Source organism: Carettochelys insculpta, chromosome 2, assembly GCF_033958435.1.
Source record: "Carettochelys insculpta isolate YL-2023 chromosome 2, ASM3395843v1, whole genome shotgun sequence".
Lineage (NCBI taxonomy): Eukaryota > Metazoa > Chordata > Testudines > Carettochelyidae > Carettochelys > Carettochelys insculpta.
Genome location: NC_134138.1, coordinates 205,554,874 through 205,574,311, shown reverse-complemented (window position 1 = coordinate 205,574,311; position 19,438 = coordinate 205,554,874). Strand labels below are relative to the sequence as shown.

Below are 19,438 nucleotides of genomic sequence, written 5' to 3'. Positions count from 1 at the left end.
GCCCCGCAGGGGCTGGAGAGAGAGCGTCTCTCAACCCCTCAGCTGATGGCCACCATGGCGGACCCCACTATTTCGAAGTTGCGGGACGCGCAACGACTACACGGTCCCTACTTCGACGTTCAACGTCGAAGTAGGGCGCTATTCCCATCCCCTCATGGGGTTAGCAGCTTCGACGTCTCGCCGCCTAACGTCGATGTTAACATCGAAATAGCACCCAACAAGTGTAGCCGTGACGGGCGCTATTTCGAAGTTAGTGCCGCTACTTCGCAGTAGCGTGCACGTGTAGACACGGCTCCTGTTAAAACACTAAACACCGCCAGATCTGTAATGAGAGCTAGCAACAGGACAGGCACTTGTGCTGCACTGTTGGAAGGATGAAATAAGTTGAGTGCACCAGGTGAAGTACTTTAGCTCCAAAATTCTAAGGATGAGAAAACAGTCTCTGACCAATCAATATCCTCCTAAAAGCAACAGCTTTAAGTGATTCCATGCCATAAACTCTCCAGGCCCTGCAACACTCTCACTGCTCACTCAAAAGTCTCCAGAGCTAGAGCTAGAACAAAGCATTTTAAACAGCCAGGTGACTTAAAAGGAGAAGGAAAGCTCATCAGATTGCTAGGAGGAAAACGCACACACAGCACCTGCTATTATTCTAGGATTAACTTTTTTCAAAGCCTTATTATTTATGAACCATTCCTAAGGAGATCATTGAGGACTACAAAGTGTCACTTGGTAGGTGAGATCTCATGGGAAGCAAGACTAATAAGAAAAAGCAACAGAAGAGAGTTGGCAATTTTTCAAAGGGACATTATTAAGGCCCCCAAAACAAGTTATTCTGCTGTGTAGGAAAGATAGGAAGTATGGCAAACGACCCTTTGGCTTACCCAGCAGATCTTGGATAATCTCAGAAACAAAAAGGAGTCATATATAAAGTGGAAACTAGGACAAATTACAAAGGATGAATATAAGTAAACAATACAGGTACACGGGGCAAGATTAGAAAGGTAAAGGCACAAAATGAGCTCAGACTAGCTGGAGACATAAAGTGTAACAAGATGTTCTATAAATGTATTGGAAGCAAGAGGAAGACCAAGGACAGGATAGGCTCACTGCTCAGTGAAGAGGGAGAAACAATATCAAAAAACTTGGAAATGGCAGAGGTGCTTAATGACTTTTTTGTTTCAGTTTTCACCAAGAAGTCTGAAGAAGGAATGCCTAACATAGTGAATGTTAATGGGAAGATACAATATAAAAAGAACAAGTTAAAATTTACATGGAAAAGTTAGAGGTCTGCAAAACACCAGGGCCTCATGAAATGTATCCAAGAATACTCAAGAAACTGATAGAAGAGGTATCGGAGCCTTTAGCTACCATATTTGAAAAAGTCCTGGAAGTTGGGAGAGATTCCAGAAGACTGGAAAAGGGCAAATATAGTGTCCATCTATAAAAAGGGGAATAAGAGCAACCCAGGAAATTACAGACCAGTCAATTTAATTTCTGTGCCAGGAAAGATAATGGAGCACATAATTAACGAATTCATCTGTAAACGTCTAGAAGAAAACAAGACGATAGGGAACAGCCACCATGGATTTGTAAAGAACAAATCATGACAAACCATCTGATAGCTTTCTTTGATAGAATAACAATTCTTGTGGATAAGGGAGAAGCAGTGGACTTAGTGTACCTAGAATTTACTAAGGCATCTGATACAATCTCTTATGATCTTCTTATAAATAAACTGGGCAAATACAACTTAGATGGGGTTACTATAAGGTGGGTGCATAACTGTCTAGATAACTGTTCTCAGAGAGTAGTTGTTAGTGGTTCGCAGTCATGCTGGAAGGGCAAAACAAGTGGGGTTCTGCTGGGATCTGTTTTGGGACTGGTTCTGTTTCATATCTTCATCAACAATTTAGATATTGACATAGAGAGTACACTTAGTAAATTTATAGGTGATACTAACCTGGGAGGGGTTGCAGCTGCTTTGAAGGATAGGGTCATAATTCAAAATGATCTGGACAAACTGGAGAAATGGTCTGAGGTAAATTGGATGATGTTTAATGAGGATAAATGCAAAGTACTCCACTTAGGAAGGAACAATCAGTTTCACATATGCAGAATTGGAAGTGACTGTACTGCAGAGAGGGATTTAGGGGTCACAGTGGACCTAAACTAAATGAGTCAACACTGTTGCAAAAAAACGAAACATGACTCTGGGATGTATTAACAAGAGTGTTGTGAGCAAGGCATGAGACATCATTCTTTTGCTCTACTCTGCGCTGATTAGGCTCAATTGGAATGCCGCATCTAGTTATGGGTGTCACACGCCAGGAAAGATGTGGAGAAATTGGAGAAGGTCCAGAGAAGAGCAACAACAGTGATTAAAGGTCTAGAGAACATGAGCTATGAGGGAAGACTGAAAGAACTGGGCTTGTTTAGTATAGGAAAGAGATGTCTGACAGGGGACATGAGAGTGGTTTACAAGTACCTAAAAGACTATTACAATGAAGAAGGAGAAAAAATTGTTCTCCTTAGCCTCTGAGGATAGGACAAGGAGCAATGGGCTTAAACTACAGGGAGGTTTAGGTTAGGAAAAACTTCCTAACTGTCAGGGTGGTTAAACACTGGAATAAATTGCCTAGGGAGGTTGTGGAATCTCCATCACTGGAGATATTTAAGAGCCAGTTGGACAGACATCTAGGAGGGATGGTCTAGAAAATATTTGGTCCTGCTGTGAGGGCAGGGGACTGGACTCAATGATCTCTCGAGGTCCCTTCTAGTTCTCATGTTCTATGTTTCTAAGATATGCTGGCATTCTTTTGGAAAAGTTATAGTTATTCCTGAGAATGGCCACCGTGTATCTAGAAATAGATGGAGATTTGAGTCCCCCTTGGGCCAAGCAGGCATGATGGGATGCTGCTGTGAGGTCTGCAATCTCATTTGTGATTAATGCAATGAGACCAAATAATGGTGGACAGCATGGATTGCATTTTGCAAAGGGAGATCTGTTCTCTCAGCCATCTTAAATAAGCTACTTCGATGTAGACTTCACGTGTAGACGTAGCTAATGTGAGCAGACCTCCTGAGGAAGTCAGGCAATGGTTTATACCTCATTGTTCCCATGCATGGCTGTGCAGAGGGGGTCACAATCTCTCCCGTAATGTGGGATTTCCAGAAATTTAGAATAAAACATCTTAAAATGTAGATACCAAAGAACAACAGGACACTAGGGAATCCATAACATGCATTGGACAAGAGCTGAACAGATAATGGAATTAGAAAACTGAGAATATGAACAGTTTTGGAGCTGATGGCATGATGAGTGCTAGTAACACCCAATTCCTATGCTATATGCTCACATACACACACACTTTGCAGCAATGCTAACATCTATGTATAGTTCCAGTATGAAATAGATTCTTTTTAAATCTAATTTTTGTAAAAGACTCCTGCCCACATGCACCAAACACCTGCCTAGTTATATTTAGTCTTTGTTATGCTGTTCTGTGCCAGTCAGTATGCATGAGGTAAATGCCTATATAACCGATACATTTATATAATAGCCTCATTAGATCTATGCAAATATTATTGAAGCATCAGGAAATTGCAGGTGCTCCTCACCTCTGAAAATCAAGCCACTTTTATTTAAGGAACCTAAATATGTGTTTAGAGGCTTAATTTTAGGCTCTCACATTTCAAAATGTTGATCATTGGCAACAGGAGTAAACTGCAGGGGAAGTCTTAGGAAAGAATCAAAGATGAACTGCTTCTTCAACAGGAGAAATGTGAATTATTAAAAGCCTGCTGAAGGTGCTTTAGGACTAGCCAGTAAACAGTACTAGAAAGACCAGGCTTGTGTTATTCACCTTTCCAGGTAATACCTCACTGAGAAGTCTCTTTGGACTTGTCTACACTACCTCCCTACTTCGAAGGGAGCATGGTAAGTAGGGTGTCGGGAGTTTATTAATAAAGTGCTGCAGTGCATATGCAGCACTTCATTAAGCTAATTCTCCCCCACAGCAACTTCGAAGTGTTAAACTTCAAAGTGTCGGTTCGTATGTAGCCGTGGCTCACCCGCTGGTACTTCAAAGTGCCTGGGCAACTTCAAAGTCCCTTTACTCCTCAAAATTTTAACACTTCAAAGCTGCTGCGGGGGGAAAATTAGCTTAATGAAGTGCTGCATATGCACCGCAGCGTTTCATTAATAATCTCCCGACACCCTACTTACCGTGCTCCCGTCGAAGTAGGGACCTAGTGTAGACAAGTCCTTTATGTAATGTGTGTGTGTGTGCTTGTGTATGCGCATGAGAGAGACACAGAAAGAGAGAGCTGCCTATAGTTTCAAACACATCTTAATTTCATTTCTCCCTGATCTTTTGTGTTAGCACCTACATTTCTTCCTTTATGTGTTGTATCCAACCATTATACTGAGTATACTAGTTTCAGTCTTGTTACAGAAGGGTTTTAAGAGAAAATAAACTTCCATTATGAATGGGATAGAGGTTCCTTTTGTTTAAAATGAGTTTTTAAAGGGAATAATGAGAGGAAATTGCTACCCAAGCATACATCATTCTTCTCTCTGACTGAAAAATACAGCAGCTGTTGCTGATTTAGAAGGCTGGCTAAAATGGCTTCAATCAATTCTATCCAGTCCATGCCTATGTGCCATAAAATTATGTTACTTTAGAAAAGACAGAGAAACCTACAATTAGCAAACAGAAGAAAATATACAATTGAACTTTTTCTTTTGAAAGTGAACTTTGAAACTTACCTATTCGAAGTGAAATTGTAATAGCCACTTTCCTCCAGAACCTCTTCAATCACAGACTACACATTAAAGTAAATACAAGTTAGTAAAAATGTATTTCTTGGGTAAAAGTAAGAAAACACAACTGCTCACAAGGAGTGTGAAAAGCTGACCTGCATCTGTTCATAGGTCATTCCCTCTTCCATGTCAAAACTGCCAGGAAATCCTATAAAGCAAACATCAGACAATGTTAAACTGCAGAATTTTTGACTTATACACTCCTCATCAGAGTTTCCTAGCAATCACAGAATAGCCAAAATGATAACAGAACAGCTGGTTAACTTTGACCTTAATGTGATCATGTACACAGGTGGGAGGGGGGAATCTTCTGGACATTGCTATGCAATTATGACAATACAATCATAGAAACGTAGGGTTGGAAGGACAGCCCCCTGCTCTGAGGGAGGACCAAGTAAACTTAGACCATCCATCCCAGGTGTTTATCCAACCTGTTCTTAAAAACCTCCAATGAATTCTCAAGCCTCCCTCAGAAGCCTGTTTCAGAGCTTACCTACCTTTACAGTTGGAAAGTTTTTCCTAATAGCTAACCTACATCTCTCTTGCTGCTGACTAAGTTCACTATTTCTTGTACTACCTTCAGTGGACATGGAGAACAAACCACCTCTTTATAATAGCCCTTAACAAAGCTGAAAAATATTATCAGGTCTCCCCCTCAATCTTTTGTCACAAGATGAAAAATGCCCAGTTTTTAAAATTTCCTCTGCCTTTACTTTTTTTTGCTGCTCTTCTCTGGACTCTCTTTACTCCATCCATACTTTATGGAGAGTGCTAGAGCAGATGAATTACATTTTACTGTTTCCTTTCCAACTTTGAGGCCTCATTAAGATCAGCAATGTGGGCTGTGGTTAGAGCAGAGGCCATGTAAACCCAAGGTTATTAGTTCAATTATTGAGGAGGCCTTACAAGGTTCTGGGATAGGTTAGATTATAAAAAAAAAAAAAATCTGCTAGGAATGGTGGTAGGTCCTGCTGTGAGTGCAGTGGATTGGACTCAATGACCTCTTGAGGTCCCTTCCAGTTCTATGAGATACATATATCTCCATTTTAAAGTCCCATTGGGCAATCATTTAAAAAAAAACAATATAAGAGCTCTTTATTGTACAGTGTCTGCTTTGCTTCAGACCACAGTGGAAGATTTTCAAAGACACAAATAAGAAAAAAATGGTTACTCACCTCTTATAACTGTTGTCCTTCAAGATGCATAGTTTATGTCCATTCCAGTTAGGGGTATGTGCACACGGGTAGCTGTAAAGTCAGCCTGGGTGCCCCTTGGAGTGATGCTTTCATGGGCATGCTATAAAGAGCCCTGCTGCCTTGCCGCCTCCTCAGTTCCTTTTTACCACCCGGGATGGTTATCTAGAACTTCCCTGTGCTTGTCCCAGCAAGTGCTCTAACAGACAATCATCTTTATTGGATATAGTTCTTACTTCCCCATTGTAAATAATTGTAGATGGTACAGTAATTAGCAAGTTGTAGTTTAGTGGAGCTCTTGGGAGGGTCTTTCTCCCCTTCCTGGAGTTCCTGTCACTGGGGCATGCTTAGGTCACTGGGCTTCAAAGCCTACACAGCCTGTGGCAAGTGCCTGCCCAAGAGCAATCCCCACACTTCTTGTTTAAAGTGTTTGGGTGAGAACCATCAAAGGGATTGCATTTGAACTGGAATGTACATGAACAATCACTTGAAGAAGAACACCAAATTCCCACTGCCTTTCAATGGCAGGTAGGCACCTAACTGCAATTTGTTCCTTTGAAAAATTCCACACACACATGCAACTCAAGAATATATTCTTTCAAATGGGAAGGAGGTATGGTCCATGCTGGTGCTGGCATGACTTTTTTTAAAGTGGTGGTTCTTAAACTCCTTTATTGGTGATCCTGTATACACATCCAGGCTCTGAGTGCAAGCCCTCTTAAAAATTAAAAGCACATTTTAATATATATTTAACATTATTGTAAATGTTGGAGGCCAAGCAGGGTTTGGGGTGCAGGCTGATAGCTCATGACCACGCCTGCTTCCATAAAAATACTATAACCTCCCCCTTGAGGGGTCATGACCCCTCGTTTGAGAACCCCAAACCATGTTATTAACTCTCTTTTACAACAGCTCAGCAAACAACTTAACTGTCAGTAAAACAGTAACTGACAAGAGTTAATTTCTCTTTACTGAAAACTTCCAATCTGAACGCCATCTTCCCAACTTGAAAAGTGCATTTCAGATCATGGACTTCTGTTTGCTTTCCTTACCTCTTCTGTCATCTGGGGCCAATACATTTCCCCCTGTGGAGTGAAGTAATAAATGACAATCTGCTGTAAAAAAGGTGGGCTCAATCTGTTCAGGAGAACCCTGGAGCAGCTGGAAAACAGCAAAAATCATATTAAACCTGCATTTCGTAAACCAAAAACTTCCATCAGATAGTAGTTTTTCACTCTCCTAAAATCCAGAGTTAGCGGAGAAAAGGGCTTTCAATACATCTGAAATGAACAAAGAACTAGTCAAATGAATAATGAACCTTCTTCCATCCAGAGGCTTTTATCAAACCCTGAAGGCAGGCAAACTGCACCCTGTATAAACCTCACAGCTCCACCATACATGTGAAAGAAATAGCAATGTGCAAATTTATATGAAAGCAAAAAAGAAAAAATGTGTTTTCTCAAAACTAGGGTAGAAACAGTCAATAGTTTGAGCTTTCCAAAGTTTGGTATGTTAAGTTACGCTTCTAAATTCATATTTATGTTGCCTGATATTCTACGAGTGGGATTTCATCACTTGTGATTTCAGCTGTTACAAGCATATGAAAACAGAGAATCAAAGTGCTTGTGGATGTCTACCAGTGTTCCCTCTAATTTCTTCCATTCAAGTGGAGAAGCAATTCTATTATGTGCACCATAACCAGGTAGTGAGCAGACATGTGCCACCAGTAGAAGTAAAAAACCTAGCTATCGTACATCTTTTAAAGTTATCATAGGGATAATTACTCCACCCAGGACAGGGTAGGCCAGGTGTCTGCAACCAAAACAGCCAGAAGTGCCATTTTTTCAAATTCAGTTACAAAATCAATACTTCAAGAGCCACAGTGCGTGTGACTATGAGACAGTCTCCTTAATAAATAACATCAAACCGTACTTTTTGTAACTTGTTTTAAGAACAGCCCAGACACAAAGATTTGTACTGGTTAGAAAGTTTGAGTTATTCACCCCAGACTGAAGAGCAAATAAGAATGAGGAAAACACTGCACCAGGGGGCAAGGTGAGGGGGAACAGGCTCTTAAGCAGAAAGGAACAATGTTCCTGTCAACCCTCCTCGCCCCACCCTTCCCAGGCTTTACCCCCATCTGCCCCCACACTGCCCCCCATCTCCAGGCTTTACCTGCCTCAGCCCACAAACTGGCCTCCCTATCCCCAAGCTTCACCCCCATATCCCACAAACCCATCCCCATCCCCAGGCTTAACCCCTCTGAGCCCCAAACTGGCTCCCATGACTAATCCATCCATGGTGCTGGCTGGGGAGTCCACACTGGGCAACCACATGCGCCCAGCAGAAGGAATGCTGGCAGGGGTGAGCTGAGCCATGACCACTGACAGGGTGTGACCACTTGGGTAGTGGGGCTTCCCTCCTCGGAGACATGGCTCCACTGAGTAGGAGGGAATGACAGAGAAAGGCTGGCCCAGAACACAGGGGCTGTACCAGCTACAGCCCAAAGCCCCGGCAGCCTAGGGCCACAGCCTCAAAGCCCCTCTCTGAATCCAGCCCTGTGCTAGGGCTGAGGAGAGGTGGAATCCGCCCAGCATAGAGCTGCCAGGGAGTGGAGGCCATGGCAGCTCTGTGCGTGGCAGCTTGGAGGGACGAGTAGTAGGGCAAGTCAGGAGCTCTCTGCATTTCAGCTCCCTGCCACCACAGAAAGAGTGGATGTAAACTTAATTAGTTTAATGGTCAGATCCTTCCATTAAACCACTTACATTTAGATCTACTATTTCAGCGGCAGCAGGGGAGGGAGCTGCAAGAGGAGTCAGCAGCAGCAGCATCCAGAGCTGGAAGTGACTCTTTAAGAGCTGCAGGTTGCCGATCCTTGGACTGGGCATTTTAGAATTCTCTACCCAAAGAATTAAATTAAAGCATAAGAAGAGAAATAAAAATTATGAGATGCATAAACCAGTCAAAAATAAAATAACACACTTCCAAAGCAGTAGCAAGAAGTAACAACAACAATACAAGTATGTGTTGGGAGATAAGTGTGACAGACAGTGTGTGTGTGTGAGTGCACACGTGACAGAGAGACAGAGCTGCCACTTTATACTTATCTATGACTTAATCCTTGTACTCAATGTGGAGCATAAGTCATCTACAAGTCTCCTCCACTTCACTCTGTCTTGGGACAAAACTCCTAGCTGACACCAGGAGTACCCCAGTTGTTGTCCTTCAGTCTCAATAGACCTTCTCCACATTGTCTGAGGTCTTCCTCTTTTGTGTTTTCCTTGCAGGTTCCACGTGAGAGCTTGATGGACTATGCTGGATGATGGTTTTCTGAGAGTGTGGCCTAGCCCTCCCCACTTTCTTCTCTTGATTTCAATGTCAATTGGTTCTTGTCCTGCTGTGTTCCAAAGCTGCTCATTTGTGACAAAGTCTTAAAAGTGAATATACAGAGATACACCTCTCATAGCACTGGAAAGGACCACAGGAGATCATAGAGTCCAGTCTCCTGCCCTCTTTGCAGGACCAAGCACCACCCCCTTTTTCTTTCTTTTTAATTTATTTGCCCTAATCCCTAAATGACCCCCTCAAGGATTGAACTCACAACTGCTTTTAGAAGGCCATTGCTCAAACCACTGAGCTATCCCTCTCCCATTTCACGTGAAGTATGTACCTCAGGCATCTGTTTATGACTATCTGTAGCTTGTGATTTGAAGGCTTTTTAGTATAGCAGGTCTTACATCCATACACATGCACATTCTTCACGTCTGTGTTATGCTGCCCTTTTATGTTGACCAGCGCTCAGCAGTCTGAAGGCTGCTTGTTTAAGCTCAGCATTCTCTGCCAGCAACCCCCCTCCTCCTCCTCAGCTGTGTTATATTCCCCATCACAACTCAGTAGAGATGAGGTACAGGGGCAGAGGGAAGGGGAACAATCTGATGTCAGCACCTCCCTTCCCCACATCTGCACAGCAAACAAGAGGCTCCTGGGCCCAGCTGGCCTGTGGCTCCAAAGCAGAGGGCAGAAGTAGTGGCAGGCAAGATAGAGACACCTGAATTGCATTATACTAGATAGTCTGCTGGCAACTGCCCAGTCACACAGCTTAGAGAGAACTTAGGTCATTTACTCCCCTGACACCTCTGTCAATGTCAGGAACCTGTTTGAGTGTTATTGTAATCTCGTGTTCTGCTCACTGTAATTTACATGTTTTAGGCAACAGGCCTTCCATTTCCAACTGAAAATGATTGTACAGAGATCTCATTGTTCAGAAGTGTTCTTCTGAAGTTTTCTCCACCTAATTTCACCCAGTTTACTCCTATCCTTCATGTTGGTGATCCTCGGCTGAGATACTGAAATTTGTCAGCCAACTCCCATTGACTTGCAATAGCTTTTACTTCTTCCTCCTCCATCAGTCCTTTCAGCCCCCTGAAAATTTTTCTTTGTTCTATTGACTGCTTCCAACTTGCCTACATTTTTCTGGGAAGAAGATATTCAGAACTGAATTCATTCTTCCAAATACTCTCTTTCTGTGGGAAGACATATCAGCTTCTTATACCACACTGCTTCTGTGCATGTGACCCACAGTCAAAAAGGTTGAATCCATACCTGACCAAAAAAATGTCCTTTAATGTTTGCAAGTCTTCAGTAATTTTGAAATGATGATACTGAATTTATTGCTAACAGACTGTCTGACAATCAAGCAAGTGATTTGGCTTCAACACTAGAGGTCACTTTCAGTGCTGCCTAAGAATTCCTGCCTTGAATTGAAAGATGTTGTTTCAAAATAATTAAATGTTGGCAGGCTAATGAAAATGTAACAGGAGTTGACATAGTTCAGAACTGAGAACTTTTAACACCAAAATTTAGTCTTTTTTCAGTATAAACACAAAGGCCATGTCTACACTAGCAATTTATTTAGAAAATAATTTCAAAGTAAGTCCCCTTTTCAAAACTCATCATGTAGCATCTACACACATTATACAATATTTTGAAATTAGAATCGAAGTAACAGGGCTGCACTTCAAAGTCGTTCTTCCATTCCCATATTGGGAATAGTGCCCTATTTTGAAATGCAACTTCGAAATAGGATGTGTGTAGACACTCTGCAGTCCCTCTGTCAAAATAGTGGGTCCGCCATGGTAGCGGCCCACAGGAGCGTGGATACTGTCTGGCAGCCCCAGGTGGGGCTCTATGGTCACTGCCAGCCACATTTAAGGAAATATGCACCTAGCAACACATGTCAGGAGATCACGAAAGTGCAGAGATTGCCACCCCCAATGTGCCAATGGCAAGTAACCAGGAGCCCCATGTCCCCAAGGGGTCCCCTGATGAGTCCGCCCAGGGCTCCCAGGAGCTGAACCAGCAGCGAGCCAGAAGGGCCCGCCCCCGGTCTGAGGAGGAGCTCAAATATCTCCTCAGCCTCTGTGGAAAGAGGAGGTCCTCCTCCAGACCAGGTTGTGTTGCTGCAATTCAGATGCATTTGACCACATCTCCAGGGGCCCCAGTGCCAGGAGGCTCCCCAGCCGCACTGGGGACAAGGTGTGGTGCAAAGGTAAAGAGTTGAGGCCAGCGTACTGGTGTAGCTGAGATGCTGCCAGCTGGTCATGCGAACCTCCTACCTGGTGGCCCCCACTACAAGGAGCTGGACCACCTCCTGAGCAGCTCCTCGACACAGCCACCCCCGCCACTGAGTCCGAGGCCAAGGCAGCCACAGAGGAGGAGGAGTCAGGACTTTCAGGTGCCACCATCCACATCCCAAAGGAACAGGACCAAGACGCCAGCAGTGGTGATGAGGGTTCCAGTGATGGGAACCTCATCATGACAATCCCCTCTGGACCATTCAACAGGAACCCCCTCCAGCTGGGCATCTCCAGTCTTCATAAAGGGAGCAGATAGGTGGTACCTGGTGTCCAGGATGCCTTGGGGGCTGGGGCGGGGGATGTCCCTGTCACAGCTGGCAGGGAGCCACTCACTCGCATGACACTCAGTGCCCGTTCCCCTACACAGACCCACATTCCACACAGCTGGAGAGGGAATGGAGGGGTGACTGATCCCAGCCATGAGCCTCACCATGCGGGGACCCATCTGCATCCGGCATCCCATGGGGCCCCCAGGCCATCAGGGAGTGGGGAGGCAGAGTGGGGTCCATTCGAGCAGGGGCCCTGGATCCTGGGGTCAGGACACAGGATTTATGGGGTGTCTCTCTGTCCCCCAGCAGCAGAGGGACAGGAGGCCACCATTCCATCCCATCCCGGGGCTGGGCGGAGTTGCTGTGGGGCTGGATGCCATCACTGATGGGGGGATGAGGAGGCGGTGGTGAACCAGGCCATCATGTGGGACATGACAGCCATGATCTGGGACTGCTTGGCAACAGAGTGGGAGGTATGGGTGTGGGTAGCAGATTGCCTGAAAACCCTCATCTAGGCTGTGGCCACCCACCTCAATCAACCTCCCTCTCCCTCACCAGCCCCCCGCCCTCTGCAGCTCCATGTGTAGCTCTTTCCAGCGCTGCCCTGATCCCAGCTGACATCTCCTCAGTCGACCACCTGGAACTGGCACGGTGGCTGGTGGTCAGTGTGGCCCCCCTAGTACCAGCACCTGTAGTCCCTGCATCTTCCCCTACACACCCTGGCAAGGCTGAGGCTGCAGCCGCAGTAGAGGCACCTGTGGCCACCACGGATCCTGGCCTCCCACCCTGGTGGATGACTGAGTCCCCTGCACCCAGCACCTTCCCCCCAAGTTCGGTCCTTCCTCCAGTGCCACCCCTGGATCCCTCTTGTATATATTTCCCCCCATGTATATAGCTGCAGGCACCTGTTCAGATGTTTATATGATAAGCTTATTTTTGCTACAGTTTAAAGAGTTAAAGTTCCACTCCTACTCCCGTGTCCCTATCATGTGTTGGGGGAATGGTGAGGGGTGGAGGTACAAAGGGGGTGTGTGGTGGGGGAGCAGCGAGGGGTGGGGGTGTAGGAGGGGATGTGTGGTGGGGGAGGGTCACTGCAGGTCCCAGGTGAAGACTTCACTCAGGGCCTCCCTGACCCACATCCCGTCCCATTGTGCCTTGCAGCACAGATGCAGCAGGCAGCTGCTTGTAACCAGCACCAGACTCAGCAGCTCAGCCCTGCATGAAGGGCTTCTGTTTTTTCTCTACAGTATTGTGGAGAGCGCAGCAGGCTGCAACCACACTGGGCACATTCTGGAGGCTGACCTCCCAGCTCGTGAGGAGGAAGCTAAAGTGCCCCTTGAGACACCTGAACACCTGCTCAATGGTGTTCCTGGCATGCATTGAAAAGGTCTTGGGATGGCCTGGTGCATCCTGTGCAGGGTCTTATGAGCCACAGATGCAGGGGGTATGCAGCATCAGCCATGATGCAGGGTGACATGGTGATGTGTCCCACTGGGAACTCCCGCGAGGGAAGGCAGGTGCCCTCCTGCATCGTGTGCTCCAGCCACAAGTTTCTAAACACCCTGATGTCATGGACGCTGCCCAACCAGCCCATGCACATGTCCATGAACCAGCCCTGGGCATCAAGAAGTCCCTGGATGACCATGGAGTGGTACCCCTTTCTGTTGACAAAAGCACACGCACTGTGGTCTGGGGCATGGATGGCTATATGCATCGCAACCAGAATGCCAAAACACTTTGGGAAGCCCAGTTCCATGAAGCCGGTGAGGGCAACGTCCAGGTCCCCAGTGGTGACGACCCAGGGTAGGAGGAGGGTGTTTATCACCCAGACAACCTGCATGGGGTGGAAGACAGACATGTTTGTAAGTGCACGGCTGGATGGTCCTTGGCTCCTGGCAGGGCCCCCCTCCATCACCGCTTCCAGAGGCCACCTCCCCAGAACCTGCAGGGAGCCCCCTTGCCTGATGGCCCCCTCCCCATGGTGGGTGTGTGGCCTGAGCTGGGCTCACCTCAAGCAAGACTGCCCCGATGGTGGCCTTGCCTACTCCAAATTTATGGCTGACAGACTGGTGGCTGATTGGAGTGGGTTCTGCTGAGGGAATGTAGGCTGCATCCTGGTGTCATGGTACTGGAGGGCTGGGGCAAGCCAGTGGCGCAGCTCCTTGAAGGTTTGCCTGATCATCCTGAAGTTTTGCAGCCACTAGTTGTCACCCCATTCCTCCAGAATAAGATGATCCCACCACTCAGTGCTGGTGGGGTAGATCCAGTGTTGCCAGATCAGCAGGGTCAGGGGATACTGCAATAGTCCCTGGCAGACGGTCACAGGAGGGGCCTGGGCAACGGGTCCTCCGCTGCTGCTGGAGGAGAGCCGCAATCAGCATGGCCAGCAGGCTGGCCACAGCCCAGATGAACACCTCCTCAGACAGCTGCTGGGAGGCATGGTGTCCTGGGCAGAGCTCAGGTACCTGCACAGGGTCTGCAGTGCTGTGGCAAGCCTTGAAGCCCAGAACACATGCAGAGTGTGAGTGTTGGGGGGTAACCTTTAAGGGAGTGGTTTAAGCCTGGCTGCAGGCTCCAGAAGGGCTTTGCAACCATGCAACCCCATCCACGGAGTTCCCTGGCCCGTTATTTCGAAATAGCGGCTGTGGCTATGTAGACGCTCCCTTTCTAAATGCTGTGCCGCTCTTTTGAAATAGGGGATCAGGACTTTGTGCATGTGGACGCGCAATTTCGAAGGCTGTTCTTCCGAAAAGTGCATTTCGAAAGGGATCCTTTTGAAATTGCGGTGTAGTGTAGATGTAGCCAAACAGTTGCAATTTGATCCCAAGAAAAGAAAAGGGAGGGTTAAATGATAAGATAAATGCAACCTTGTTTATTCTGTATTGAACTGAAACATCTCTTGGTACGTAATTAATAAAAATGCATGCATATTTATGTTGACAGAGGCCCATTTTGAGACTACTGAGCACGGGAAACATTTACATTTTAAAAAAATTAAGTAAGCATTAATTTTCCTTTAAGCATTATGCTTAGAACTGAAAAAAATCTATTTCATATTTATAAAAGAAAGATATGAGAATCATATTATATTATAAAATACATTGCTGAAAACGTCTATGTAACTGTTTGATCTACTGCGGTCTTACTTTAAATCCCCCCCTACTACTATTCTGATCTTATCCATGAAAGGAAAAAAAACAAGTTCTCTGATCTCTGATGAGGTGAATTTTATCTTTTGTTTATTAGCAGCTGGCTGGATCTTTCCATTTTCTATGTCTGTACCACTGATCAAAGACAAAACCCAAAACCATTCTACTTCACTGCTTATCCAGGAGACCTTCAAACTTTACAACTAAAAGATGGCTAAAGCATTTGCCTAAATGTTTTCCATAATAATTGTAAACAACTTCAAATTAGTCAAATGTTTTGTGATATTACTTAAAAAATATACCGGAATCAAAGTGTGGGGACAATGACAAAGATTTAATTATTCAAAAATACTGATTTTTTCATGTTTTTGTTGTATTTTTACTGTGTCAGATATACTTACTTTTCATTACCAAATTAGACAATAAATATGAAGAACGTAACCAATTCAGTATATCTTAATTAACTTCCATAAAGTGCTTCTTAATGCATACAGCATAATTGAAATAGAAAAGAGATGAAGATCATAATGGATATTAAGTCTTACAATACCTTTTTAACTTCTAGTTTCAAGTTGCATGGATTGCTGTGTTGGCTGAAGAGAGATTTCTTGAATCTCTCAATAACTCTTCTTTTCAAGTTGCAGTGCAAAGCTGGAGGAAGCTAGATGAGACAGAGAAACACCTGTTATCACAACTGAGTTCTGATTTCTTTACAAAACACATTTCCCACAGCAGCATTTTTGAAAATGATAGTTACAATGTATATGACATAAAATGATATTAAACAGCCAACCAATAAATGGTACACAACTGCATAATATAACATTGTTCTTTTTTCAGCCCCCCTGTCAGAAGGTGTTGGAATCTAAGTACAGTAAACCCTCGAGTTATGCAGGGGTTGTGTTCCTGCAACTCCCGCGTAAATCAAATTTTTGTGAAAGTCGGGGTGGGGTTAGATGGGAAGCAGGCTGCCTCTTGGTTCCCAGCTCCCTTCCGTTTGCAGACCCGGGAAACTGATCAGCTCACTAGGGCTGATCAGTTTCCTGGCTGCAGGCAGCTAGGTGATCTAAAAGCCTTCTCCCAGTGGCGCAGCTGTCAGGTTGACAGCCATGAGGTTGGGAGAAAGTGGGGAGAAGGGGCTGCAAAGCAGCGTCAAGTTCCGCTTAACTTGCGTTAGAGCGAGTTACGTGCAACATGAAGCTGTGTAGGTTGAGGGTTTACTGTAGACGGTAACTGGACACAGCTCAGTGTGACAGGCTAGCTTGTTATACTCATCCTGGATATGGAGGGAAAGATTAGGATTGGCTCCTCTGGTCAAAATAATCTAGCACCTGGGACTACGCAGTCTGAAGGAAGGTACCCTAGGAAGAGCAGAGCCAGAGGAGAAGGCCTAAACTGGATTTTGTGTTGGTTATCTTCAGTCATCTGGATAGAAATCAGTGGAAAAAGTCTTGATGAAATGCAAAATGGAGTGAATGGGAATCTTCCCCTTCATTTCAATGGCCACAGTTTAAGGTCCCAATGTACTAATCAATATGACAAAATGTGGCTGAATCTGCCCCTTCTACTATAAGCTTTCCAGGACAGGGACTTCATATTTTACTGTCTGTAAAGCATCCATAAAAGTTTTGGTTTTATATCAATGCAGGAGCATATTCCAATTATGTTCCTGTGCATCAAAATGTATTCCCCTCTTTTTCTCTGCTTAACAAAGCAAAACTTGTGGCAAGTTCCAGAAGGTGTAAACAGGTCTCATAGAGGAGGAATCTGGCAGCAGCAGCTGAGATAACTCTGGTTATTTTCAGTTGCAGCTGATTGTTCCCAAAACCCTGTGCCTCACAATGCCCCCAACTTGTGCAGGTATGTGGTATTAATATTAGGAACATTCATCATCTGACTGGCTAAAAGTTCTTAAGGGCTAACATATGAGACCATCTGAACCATCTTCTTTATGAAGGATTAAATCTTTTTCTACTTGCACTTTTAAAACCCCTTTCTGCTTTAGAAATAAATGCAAAGTCCCAGTGGTTAGTCAGGCCCTATGGTCAGGGCAACATTTTTAATTATCTCTGCCATCATTCCAATATGGAGGATATAGTCACCCTATAACATGTGTTATATCTGGGACTTGATTTGCTACCGCCTGGTATCTTGCATAATCGCATACCCCTGTGCACAGAGGGTATAAAACTACCATTATAATTGAGTAACACTTGATGCAATCACTGTGCACAGATGCAAATAGCTACACAAAGAATAACTGAGTGAAGAATCAGGGTCCATGTGTTCAAAGCATCTGGACCAGAATTATATGTCATAGGTGTGATTTACCTATGTTACTCTTCATAAATGTATACGAACAAGTGCTATTTATAAACACAGATTGAACCTTTGTCATCCAGTGCTCTTTCGTCAGGCAATATCTGTAATCGGGCATGATTTCTATTAGCCAGATGACCACTCATCATGTGGGCATGTGCAGGGTGGAGGAAGGGATAGCTTAGCAGTTTGAGCATTGGCCTACTAAGCCCAGAGTTGTGAGATCAATCCTTGAGGAGGGCATAGAGGGTTCTGGGGCAAACAGATTTAATTATGACAAAAAAAGCTGTCCACAATGGTTCTTGATCCTGCTGTGAGTACAGGGGACTGGACTCAATAACCTGTCAAGGTCTTCCCCCAGCTCTCTGAGATAGGATAGGTTTCCCATGGTCTCACAAGGTTTGTTTCCAGCCACCAGTCCTGGCTCTCTGTGCTATTATTTTGCCAGTTTATCCCTAAATGTCTTCTAAGAGCCCAGTAAGATGTCAAAGTATTGGTAATGCTATAAGACAATATTGACCTCCCATGATATGGCAAATTCTCTAGTTCTGCACATCAGGTCCTTGGGGTGCCAGACTAGAAAGGCTCAAACTGTAAATGGAAACTTTTTGACACAGGAAACCATTGTTCAGGCTAATACCACATAACCAGCTATTAAGTCTGCTTGTACTTTTCCTTTCTTTTTTTTTCCCCCGGGGAATAATTGTGAGAACAACTCTGGTATAAATCCACAACAACTACATCAACATTTTAATGGAGTTACTTCTGGTTTACACAGGCAAAATTGAGATCAGGATCTGATTCTGCACATAAAGGGCTTCATCAGAACCAGTTACATCCAGACACCTACCGCTTTCTTTTCACAGTGTTTTTATATGTTGAGTTGTAAGCCCTTAAGAACTTCCCACCAATCAGATGCTAAATATTCCTAACATTAATACCACATACCTGCACATGTTAGGGGCATTGTGCGGTACAGGGTTTTGGGAACAATCAGCTGCATTTGAAAATAACCAGAGTGATCTCAAATGCTGCTGCCTGATTCCAGATTCTGTTTCCATTAAATCAGCTGTTAGATCAAGGAAAATAAGGCTAAGGGTTTACATAATGTTTTTTTGTAATCTTGCTCTTACATTATTTTTCAGATATCAGACCAAAACCTGTTTCCATGGAAACAGGATTGGAAAGACTGCTGACAGCCAAGAACCAGCAATAGGAACTCTCCCTTGTAAACTTTGGCTTCTAGTTGTCAGCCGAGATCTGCAACTGAGCGTTTTAAAAGCCAGCTACCTGTCCTTCCTCAGATTTGTAAAAAAATAAACAAACAGTGAGGGGATTGGAACTCGCAAAGGAACTGGTTACAAGGCATTGAACTTTTCCTCTACAGGTCACCATTTGAATTCTTGTGGGAATTGAAAGCATTGTTACTGTGGAAAGACACTGGGCTCTGCTTGGAGACTGAGTGTGAATATACTCCATTTCAGATAGCTGTAATGAACACTTGGGGGAACGCGCCTAAAACAAAATCTGTCTGGCCAGAAATTAGCACTGTGTGGGTGGGGTGGGAGGGTCTCCTAGCTTATTGTAACTGCAGTGGTGGGTGTATCAAGGGGATGCAGAACAAATAAAAAATGGAGAGACAAAAGCTTTGTCGACATCGGAACTTTTCTCAGTAAACCTTTTGTTGCTTGGGGTATGAAAAATGTCCCTGTGACCAACAGAAGTTTCATAAGAAGAAAGCACTGGTGTGGACAGAACTAGGTTGGTGGGAAACCACTGGTTGGGGAAGTTCAATTATACCAGCTGGGTGCTCTCTCCCACTAGCACAGAGCGTCTACATGGGCAACCTCACTGCAGCAGCTGTACTGGCAGGCTCGTGTAAGCTCTGTAGTAGAGACAAAGCTTGAGGCAACGGCTGTGTCTACACTTGCACGTGATCAACAAAACTTCTCTTGTTCCCGGATGATTAACACCCCTCTCTCCTTGAACAACAAAGTGTTCAAGTCCAAGGCAAGCGTAAGCGTGAATGCTGCTTTGCTGGCAGGAG

The 19,438-nt window shown here is 44.7% G+C and overlaps 1 protein-coding gene across 7 annotated transcripts in view; it reads right to left on the bottom strand.

The window, feature by feature from the left end:
• Window positions 1-19,438, bottom strand: part of NEK10 (NIMA related kinase 10) — a 244,257-nt gene that overhangs the window by 8,995 nt on the left and 215,824 nt on the right. For all 7 annotated transcript variants that reach the window (XM_074984426.1, XM_074984427.1, XM_074984430.1 and 4 more), the window contains 4 exons: window positions 15,623-15,733; window positions 7,071-7,179; window positions 4,921-4,973; window positions 4,772-4,827 (listed from right to left, as the gene is read on the bottom strand). In XM_074984426.1, the coding sequence (XP_074840527.1) occupies window positions 4,772-4,827; window positions 4,921-4,973; window positions 7,071-7,179; window positions 15,623-15,733 (329 nt within the window). The remainder of the gene's footprint in view (window positions 1-4,771; window positions 4,828-4,920; window positions 4,974-7,070; window positions 7,180-15,622; window positions 15,734-19,438) is intronic.